Source organism: Sturnus vulgaris, chromosome 15, assembly GCF_052056855.1.
Source record: "Sturnus vulgaris isolate bStuVul1 chromosome 15, bStuVul1.hap1, whole genome shotgun sequence".
NCBI classification, from domain to species: domain Eukaryota; kingdom Metazoa; phylum Chordata; class Aves; order Passeriformes; family Sturnidae; genus Sturnus; species Sturnus vulgaris.
In genome coordinates, this window is record NC_142257.1 from 8,583,984 (window position 1) to 8,594,733 (window position 10,750).

Below are 10,750 nucleotides of genomic sequence, written 5' to 3' on the forward strand. Positions count from 1 at the left end.
GACAGCTCCGGGCAGGGCCCCTGAGCGGCTCCAGCCCCGGACAGCTCCGGCAGCACGGCCGGGCCCCGCCCAGCGATGGGCACTCCGCAAACCCTGCAAGAGCCAGGGCTACAATCTGCTCTGGTAGCAGAGCGGGCACTGGTGCACATGCACGGACAGAAGGACTAACAGAGTTATTCTAGAAATCAAATGTTAAAGTACAACACTCTTGTTATTCACCAAGAAATGCCAGGGAATTCTGAAGTCTCTGAAACTGACTTTTATAAATATTTACCAATTGTAATCAAATTCTATCAAGAACTTCAATATCCCTAGTACACACAGAAATTCTAAAAGCACACACTATTCTAAAAGCAATGTTTTCTACTCCCTTGAAGAAACAACTTAGCCCCATTTTTTCTTAACACTACAAGTATAATTTCCAGCCTCTCTCCCATTCCCTAAAATTTAAGCATCCCCCCACAGACTTCCAGCGACTGCAGCTGCTTTTACCCTTCTACCTCAATTTTTTGTCCAGGTTCAAGTTCTCTGACTGCTATCAACTGAAGAGAAAGCCAGAAAGGCTAATACACAAACACTAGAAGACAGCACTGGAATAAACATCTGAACTGACAGTGGAACCCAGGGAAGGAAGGATGAAGACAGATCTCCAAGCTAAAACCCACATTAAAATTATGCTGTGCAATTTCAAATGGATTGTGTGCACAGCTGAATTTCCTGATTAGACAATTTCAAAGCAACCTGCAGAGCCACAGAAGTATCACTTACCTCTATCAATCCCCATGTTAGTCAGAACTCAATTGTAAGCCATGATATATTGAAACCTTTTTCAAAAACTAATCAGAAAATTGTTACTCTGATAGTAATTTTTAATAAAGTATTTTTCTATCTAACTGGAAGAAAGTAATCAGTGAAGTAAATTTATGACACAAAGTTCATTAAGAGGACAGCTAAGATCACAGAATTAATTGATGTCCCTATGTACCTATTTAATGAGAATGATTTTCTGTTACCCAGGATTACAAGCCAAGTCACAGAAGTGACAGATAAAGAACAATCTACTCCCTGCCAAAGCCACTATTGAGTAGCTTAGCAATTTATCTGTAAACTGAATTTTGAATCATATCTTAGCCTTGAAAGTCATTAGACATTAGCTGTTCAGTCCAAACGTGTAATTCAATTTTAGCTGCCAACCTGCTACACAAATCCCCCAATGATAACTGCTGGAGTTATCTAGCTGATGACAGACTGCTTACTCAGAGTTAGGACTTGGTAACTCTGCAGCAATAAGTCCCTTTCTAAAGCTAGAAGTTAAGTGGTGGAAGTACAGAAAATCACACTGGAGGCAGCAGCATCTGTGTCAACTCTGCTTTCTTGTTTTGGTTGAAATCTATGAAATATGTACTTTTTAGACTACAGATGTTTGATTTTTAGATAGTTTGATTCTTCCAGGGACTTTGAGGGAGCTTCTTCTATTTATGCTGGCCAGACACCTGATCTTTCAGGCTTTTCCAATTCCACAATGACCTCCAAAAGGCAAAGAGAACTGATTAATGCATTGTTGGTCTGTCATGTACTGTGGTTCTCTGTCTAAGAAAACAGGAAGATAAGAAATACAAGAATCAAACTCAAGCATCACTAAAGTCCGTGCCAATTTGACCATCAGCTTCAACATAACCAACACTTCTCTACAGCTTCTTCGGACAAATCTCAGTTTTGGTTATGTAAGGAAAGGAATAATCAAACAGTCCTTGCATAAGTAGATGTTATCTAAAAGAAAAAGGTTTTCATACCCCATATTTGAGCTCCACTTTCCTCATGATGTCCTACTTCTTGGAAAAGCAGCTCAGCTGCTCCACCCCAAATTCAGACAGGCTTGCATTTTACCCTCAAAACATGCACATGTTGATAAAGACACTGACTGGAATTACATATCTCTAGTCTCATGGTTAAAACCGTAAGTATAAAGCAAATAGTTAAAATTTCCGAGAAATCTTATCCCCCCCAAAAAAGGTGATAATCTCCCTCATGGTTAAAACAGGGTATCATAAACAAGATTTAACTTGTAATTTTTGGCCCTTGAGAATAATGGACCTGTTTTTCTTGACCCTAACCCTGGACAACTTACTTAAAATAAAACTAGTATAATTTACACATGGATACCTGAGCTTGATAGTAGCTCTTACACTAACCAACATCAGAACTCAGCCTCCTAAAAGTCAATCAACTCTTTTTATATTACACTGACATATGGCTCATTTGTATGGCATTTTTTTCCTCTTTTTTTTTTCCTTTCACGAATTTCTCAGAATCTGACAAAATTACAATTTAAATTTGGATTAAAACAAGCCCCTGTGGAAAAGAAATCCACCTGGGTGGGGGGGGAGGACAGGACGGGCAAGCAGTAGAATACAAGAATGGTTACTCTAAAAATGCATAAAGTATGTTGGAGAAAAATTTAAATCTACAGAATTTCATGGTAGTGATATGATTTGTTACTGCAGTCTACAGAATCCTTCTGTAAGTGAGAAAACTATTAAAGTTGTAATTTGAAACATAATACAGAAACTAACACCCTAGTTTTGTACTGACCTACTTAACTTCAGAGTCTTAGGTAATTCCTAGGGAAGTTGGATAAGTGTCAGTTAATTAGAAAAAGCTGGCTCTCTGTACCTTCCAAGTTTATTATTCTGACATAAATGCCATTATTTTTCCCCTTGTCCACTGCAAAAGGAAAGTGTCAAGTTTGAGAAGGGCTTTTTTAGAAAGCATATCTTCTCTGTTGTAAGAAGCTGATTATGTATTACACTTGCACAGATTCAGTCTCATGTTTTCCTATTCTTTTAAATTTCATGCAAGTACATCTCAGCTGTACTATTGGATCACATTTATATTCCAGCCTTGTCCCTCTGTTGAGTAAGAATTGCTCTAAGAGACAACCTATGCTAGGAGTGCCTGGGTAGACTTATAAATCACATTTCAACTCTTTTGTACTGCAGATCTACTGGAATACACACACACAGTCTTCACCTTCAATTAAATCTCAAGGTGGGCTTGGAATGATAATCTCCAGGGAAGCCAGCCTGAGGTGCCTGTGTCCTGTCACAACCCAGCCACTTGGTACATCCATTACCCCGCCAGCAGATATTCTTCAAGTGTACTGTAACCTTCCTTATGACTAAATTCATGACAAATAATGAGCAGGACCCGAATGGTTTCTCCAGGAATATATGTACTGAATGCACCAATAACTGCATCGCAGAAAAACCTGTGTTTACATTTGAGGTAAAGAAAGAAAAAAGAGATGTTCTGTTAATTAACTGTTGGCAAAAAAATACTTCATTCTTCCTGTAGATCCAAATACAGCATAAAAAAAAGAAAATGTGGTATCAAATCACTGGTAGTGAGACCCATTGAAGGCAGGTGTCTGCCAGGGAAAGGACAGCAGAAAGAACCCAGTCTACATAAATTACCCCTTACCTCAAAAATCCCACCAGGGCAGGAGATATTTGGGTGTTACAGATCAGGTTCCACTACACTGTATTGATAAGGAGGAAGACAACATCCAGCAAGGGGCTTTAAACCTCATAGAAACATGATATAAAAACTCAAGGCCTTTAGAATCCCCAAATCCAGGTTCTTTTATTGCTCTTCACTATGTCATAATCTTTTTTGTTAAGATACAAGCTACATGTTGAAAATGAAGTGCTAATTTAGATCACTTTTAAAAACATAACTGTGCGTGGAGTAATAACCTTATCCCTAAATTTATCAGTGAGATTATTTTTGTTACCAATTATCTACTGATTCATCTCATCTTGACACAATCCACTGAAGAAAATCCACTCCTTTGTAATGACTTTTGCATGAGTAAATTAATATATTATATTATTTTAAAACAGAGTCTTTTCTCCTATGATGCTGGAAGGCCTTTGGATCACTAATTCCATAAAAATCTTTCACAAATTTTACTGATCAGAAGTGCTCATAATATTCATAATTAAGTGGTCCCTTCTAAACATCATACATTTTTACTTCTTCAATAGAAGCAGAAATCTTTCATTTTCTGCATTCCTACAATATATTTGCTCTCTTCAGAGTAGCATTACTTTTGTAACTTAGAAAAACTCTGCAAATCAATGGAAGTACACAGGTTTTCCCTCTCATCTATTTCAAGCTGAGCTGCCAGGACCCAGAATAAATTTGTGTTAGCTCTCAATTCCACGACCTTCCACTTTGTACTTTTAAATTTCATTTCATTTCTATTACCTGAGTTCTCAAGGTCTTCCAATTCTGCATGCTTGGTATTCCAACCCTTCTCAGTACTGGTCATGGTTTCCAAGTCCCTGCTATCAAGTTTCACTACCACACTTCTAATTTGGGGCTAAAAAAATCAGAGTAAGTTAAGTGCCAACAAGGGGAAATGCAGTAAAAAAGTGTTAAGAGCCAGCCCAAACGACAAAAATCAACAGTGGCAAAGCTGGAACAACACAAATCCCCCAATTCCTAATCCTGTATTTGTTTTGTCACCTAACACTGCACTTCTGATCAGGTGTGAGGAAGAACTTGCAGGTTCAGAAAGGTGATGTACATTAATACCTGACAAAATTATCCCTTCAGTGTTTTTTGTCAGAAGTCTAATATCTATCTAATCTATTGATAATCATCCTCAGCATGAATAGTTATGTGTAACTATTTATCCCCAGTTAAGTCAGAGCAATGTATACACACAGATGATGACATTCCATGCCTTGCTTCTTAGGCTTGCACAGTCTCCAAGGATCTCCAGACATAAAATGCATGGCGGTTTTAACATGATAGCCTGAACTGAAACTCTGTAAGCAATAAAATTTAGAGAAACAGCTTAGTTAATGCTCAGAACGTGGTCTGGCAGCCTGCCATGCATAAACATGCACTGAAACCGAGTTAATGCCAAGATTCTTAGCTTTCAACTTCATAGAAATTCCTTGTGTGGTTTATACTAGATCCTCTTAGTTCATTTAACCTTTTTCTTTCTTTTTGCAGTTTAATCCATGGCTAGTTGAACTTATTACCTTTTATATATAAGCATTAATAATGTAATAGACATAGCCCCAAGTAGAAGTAATAGAATTAGTCCGTTAGTATAATTTTGATTAAAGACAGATCTAACACAAAAATGACATTTATTCTGTGCCTTCTGTACCAAGCCTCTATGAACACAATGAGATGCTGCAGTGTGACTTGTTTCAATAACATGTATGCCTATTCCCATAACAATAAATGCTTCCTAAGGCTCATAAGAATTCACATTCAGCTATCAAATCTATTCTGAAGTTCCTCTCAAGCCAAAGGCTCCCTCTCAACAGGTTTGATCAAAAGATTGAGGCCTTCATACTTGGGTTCATGGTATCAGAAGGTCTAATTTGACTTTCATAATCCTGATGTCTGCATTTCCAAGCCTGAGATCTGCACAAGGGAAATAGCTGGAGGTCCTCCCTAGAGAGTGCACCTTCCTTACTTTTTTCTTTTTCCAGTAATAATTACATTGATTTCGTTTTAATTTTTTTAGAAACTTACTAGTCACTTAAATATGTACCAAGCCACATTCAATATATGGGTTAGGTGAGTAGTAAATTCCATGTTACCAGAGATTCTGAGCTCCATCCTTTCTTATTTACAGCTTCAACATACAGTTGTAAGGAAGAAAAATACTATTATCCCCAGCTATAAAATGCAACTTAAGACACAGCTAAGATTTTGTCATGTATCACACAAAGCCCATGGCAGACAAAGAAAAGGGATGAAAGACAGACTATAAACCTGAATAACAGGTTCAGACTGTCCACAGACATTGCACCATTATTGATGCTGGGCAGATGTAAAACATGCAAGACTTTCAAAAGCAAATGTTTCACAACAGAGCAGTCACATTGGTCTTGCTATTTATTTACAGCCGTTTGATTTTAAAATGGAGAACTTAATCAACAAATTGTGGTCAAATCACACAAAAAGATTGTGTTGTAAACTGTTGTTTTAGACACCATCCCCTGAGCCCTTTGTAAAATGATGACACATTTCACACTATTGAATTCAGTCACATTTAAAAACTTAACATGATTCTGTGGCTGTAATGCAGATTTCAAATGAGGTGTACTTCTGTGCTCTCTTTTCACTGAAAAGTAGAGACTGCTGAGACAATAAGTGCAAGTACCATGCTGCCTTTGCCCAAATAAAATATGGATCATGCTAAAAAGAAAAATCAATCAATAGCTTCTCCTCAAATTAGGCCATATTGGCCCATAGCTCAATAAGGATGACCAATTGATTTTGAAAAGAGTAACTGAAGAAGTTGAGAAAAGTTTAAATTAAAATTTTGTATTCAATTACACATTTTCTAGGTAAGCAACCCACCCAGTACTGCAACATTATGACAGATTTATATTCACATTTGTGTGCGCAGATGTTTGTGCTGATGCACATAAAGTGGCCACACCCAAACACATCAGATATCAGCTCCACACCCTCAGTGCTTCCCCTCACCATACAAAAGGGCACAGTTATGTAAATATTTGTGTAAATATGTGTATATAACATGACATAAATTTCAGACAGTAGCTAAAGGTAATTGTGCTAATTGCTGCAACCTTGTCTCTGCTGATTTACAAGGTATGAAGCAGGGCTTCTGCCCTGGAGTAACAGCAGTGTCAGATCCAAGAAAGTTTTAACTGCAACACCATTTCTGTACTCCCGCCTCCTGTGCAAAGCCTACACTGAGAACCTCATGTAGACATGATGTCTATAAAATTAGTTTATTAGTTTGTCAATGAGGGGAAGAGGGATGATAATTTTCCTAGAAATCAACACTTATCCACAAAACGGTGGTCTAGTCCATCCACAGCAATTAATACAGTTATGATATGTCTTATCAGGCAGCCTTTTAAGAAATGTTTTCACAAATATTTTAACAATCTATCCCCAACAGCACAGCCATGAAGCAAGGACCAGATTTCTTCTAACCACATCTCTGCATGCAAGAAGTGTGCTGTCACTGCTACACCTGCTATGCTGGCAGCAAGTCTACCTATACATGTCTTCATCTGTGGACACAGAACCTTTCATCGAAGATTATGATCCAGTAAATCGATTTGGTTGAAGCCAAGCAATTTAGAGCTTAATGACATTTGTAAGCTTTTAATATTTTCTTTTTGGAAAAGGCTTAGCAGGAGACGATTAGTAGTCTCTGTTAATTTGCTCCATAAAAGGTTTCATGAATAATCATATGTAACATGCTAGTTTTGAAGTAATTAAATAAAACCATTAAGATGGCCAGATAGAAAGATACCTAAGCTTTGCAAGAACTTTATACAATTTGCTTTGGCTTGGCAGACCACTAGTTAAGGTGAGTTTTAGTTTTCCATAGAATGATTCTTCCTATATAAGTTTTGAGGCTTTATGAGGTTTTTTAAGATTTTCAGAAGGTCTAAGAAAGCATTCTTAGCTGTGAAATCCTAAAATATGAGAGGCATTCTTCATGAATATTTTCTACAAGAAGAGGAATAGTTTCTGGACTTGTGAGACTGTCTCTTGGGAAAGGGGACAATAAAAGAAGTTACATGGACTCTAGTTTTAAAGAGAAAAGAAAGAGGGAAGTGGAAAACAAAAATTACATAAAGAAGGAAGCAAATCTATCTCTAGCTAGAAGTGTTTTCAAATTAATGTGTCAGTCCTTCATTCAGTGTACCATTTTCAAATGCTGCTCAATTCTCACATCAAGTGTGATGTAGAAATTAACAAGTTTAATCCTTAACCTCTGCACCCCAGAAGACTAAATCAGATGTTAACAAAGATTCCCTTGAAATCTGGTAAATCTAAGAATCCATGTTTACTGTGGAATCCCCTTTTCTGTATGAGAACTCAGCAGCCCCAGTAGATGGATATGATTGGTGACTGCATGTGAAGACACACTCCAAGACAGCTTTAACTGATACCATTGGTAAGACCACACTTTGTTATGCTGAGATTCCGAGCAGCATTTCTCACACAGAGATGACCAAAACTACAGAAGAACACAGGGGGAATAAGCTAAGCAGGGGCACACCACATTTAACTGCAATACTTTGACTTCCCCTTCCCTTTGCGAAGTTGGATACAATTTTAGGATCACAGAGACAAAAGCAGAGCATAAAAGTTTGACTTGTTAATATGCTATAAAAGACCAAGATTCCTAAAGAAACAAACCAATTCTTACAGAAGGGTACTACCAGCACTGCTAGCCAGCTCTAGTCTTCCCTTTCCTAGAGTCTTGCTGTGGCCATGGTGCACAAATCCCAGACAATAAAGAACATTTAACCTCACTGTTCTCATGATCACCATGAACAGTAAAGCTTCCATCACACAGTCTTGGGCAGATTGAAGCAGGGTTTTCTGTGTGTGCTCCAAAAGTTTTTTTCAGTGTACAGACAGCAGAAGTAAAAAGAACAGTTAAATATTACTTTTATTTTTTTAAAAGTTGCATTTCCCTTTCTGCTGTCATTTACTTAATACATGATTGTATTCAAACTAGGGGAAGTCTAGAATTAATTTTGAGCTTAAGAAATTAATTTGTTTTATATAGGTAACACATCATAACACATCTTGAAGATATCCTTTTTTCCCATACTGCAGGGAAAAAAACAACAACAAAACAAACAAACAAACAAACAAAAACCCCAAAACAACAACCAAAAAACCCCACCAAAAAAAAAAAAACAAAAAAACAAAAAAACAAAAAAAAAAACCACAAGAGCCAAAGCACTGTTTCCTCCAACACTATACAAGCCTCAAAAATCTCTATAATCAGAATTGACAATAAAATCCTTTCCACAAAAACTGCAGGCACAAAAGCTTCGCTGTTTACCACCTTGTGGCTTGAACTGGTAACTATTCCTTCTTGCACACACACCATTCCATCATTTTTCAGTTAACCAGACTCAAGCAGCAAGCACCGAAACTTCACTCCAAGTTCCTCCCCAGAGGAAAATCGAAGACCGTAAGAACAGCGAGACTGACACGGAGCCCAGGCTGCCCCAGCCGATGGGGTAAATCCAGAACGCCAGGACTGTCTGTCTAGCTCCCACACAGCTCTGAACATCCTTCACATAGGCAGCAACCGGTTGCCCAAGCTGCATTTCCCTTCTACTCACAGCTCTTCGCAGCAGCCCCCTGGAAGGATGCTACGGTCAAAGGAACAAGAAACATGCGGTAAAGGGAGAAGTACTTACATCCCGGAATTTGTTCCAGTACTTGTCTTTATCGTACTGCGAAACTGTGCTCAGCCATTTGTCGTTGTCCAGGAAATTGCCATGATTGCTGTTACTCGTGATGATCTCAGGATGCCGGCTCTCCACTTGCAGGAAGCACCAGGCAGCGATCACCAGCACCCCCGACATCTGCAACGAGAGAGGAGCGGAGAGGGGCAGCAGGGCAGCAGAGGCTCCTCGGGCACGGAAGTTTTGAGGGGACCCAAGTCGGGGCCACTCGCCCCTCACGGCCCTCGCCAACTTCTGGCTGCAGAGACGGCTCTGCCGAGACCCACCACCTGCCCGCCCAGCCCGGAGGGGCGGGGAAGAGCATCAATAACAACAATAATAATAACAACAATAAAAACAAAACGGGCCACTGGGGCCGGGAGGGGAGCAGCCAGGGGACAACAGCACGACGGTACGGAACCGCAGCCAAGCGCCCCGCGGGCGCAGCCAGCGCTGGCTCCGCGAAGTTTGGCGGCCAGGGAGGAGAGGAAGCTCCTACCTCCGGGCAGCGCCGCCGGCCGCAGCTCCCAGCACCGTGCGCTGCTTGTCCTCCTGCTGCTGCCCGTGCCGCGGTGCGCGGTGCCGCTGAGCTGCGTGCGGTTCCGCTGCGCCCTGTGCGGTGCTGCTACGTTCTGTGTCTGTGCTGTGGCGGTGCCGGGGAGCTGTGTGTGTGTGCCGTGGCAGTGCCGCTGGCTGTCTCTCTGCTGTCTGTCTGTGCGTCTGTCCGTCTGCCGGAGCCCGCGCGAAGCCGCTGCCCGTGGCGGGTCCTCAGCCCGCCGTGTGCGTGTGGCGGGCGCGCGCGGGGCGGGCGCGGCCGCCGTCTGGCGCCCCCTGGCGGGCGCGGGGCGCGCTGCAGCGCGGGGGCGGAGCGCGGGCAGCGCCGCCGCAGGCCCGGGCTGGGCCGCGGGAGCCGTGAGGCGCTGCCGGCCTCAAACACCAACAGGAGAGGAAGCGTTTACCGCAAAGGCGGCTGCCGAGAGGGGAGTGGTGGATTCTTTTCGGTGCTACCCAGAGACGGGACAAGGAGCAATGACCATAAATTAAACGCAAGTTTCACCTGAACATGAGGAAGAACTTCAGGTGTGGGGGTGCCTGGAACGGGCTGCCCAGCGAGGGCGTGGAGTGCCCCTATAACGGAGACATTCGAAACTCATGTGGAGACGTTCCTGTATCACCTGTTCCAAGTGACCGTGCTCTGGCATTGGAGTTGGGCTGGGTGATCTCCAGAAGTCACTCCCAATCCAAACAATTCGGTGATTCAGTGAAACCTGGGGAGGGTGTCTGTGAGGATAACCCGGAGAGGAGGGCTGTGAGGACTCCTGGGAAAAAGGTCTGTAAGGAATCTTGGGGACAATACCTGGAGAGGGTGCCTGTGATCGTATCTGGGGACGATCTCTTGGGTGAAATCGTCAGTGAAGTCTTCACTACCACTGCAGTCTGAAGAGACGTCATAGTGGCCTTAAAAAACATAAAACCCCCGT

The 10,750-nt window shown here is 41.4% G+C and overlaps 1 protein-coding gene across 1 annotated transcript in view; it reads right to left on the reverse strand.

Moving 5' to 3' along the window:
- SPOCK1 (SPARC (osteonectin), cwcv and kazal like domains proteoglycan 1) overlaps positions 1–10,058 on the reverse strand; it is a 277,014-nt gene extending 266,956 nt beyond the window's left edge. The window contains exons 1-2 of the mRNA XM_014883430.2: positions 9,769–10,058; positions 9,243–9,410 (exon numbers count right to left, since the gene is read on the reverse strand). Coding sequence (XP_014738916.1) covers positions 9,243–9,410 — 168 coding nt within the window. The 5' untranslated portion in view covers positions 9,769–10,058. The remainder of the gene's footprint in view (positions 1–9,242; positions 9,411–9,768) is intronic.
- Positions 10,059–10,750: the final 692 nt, after the last annotated feature.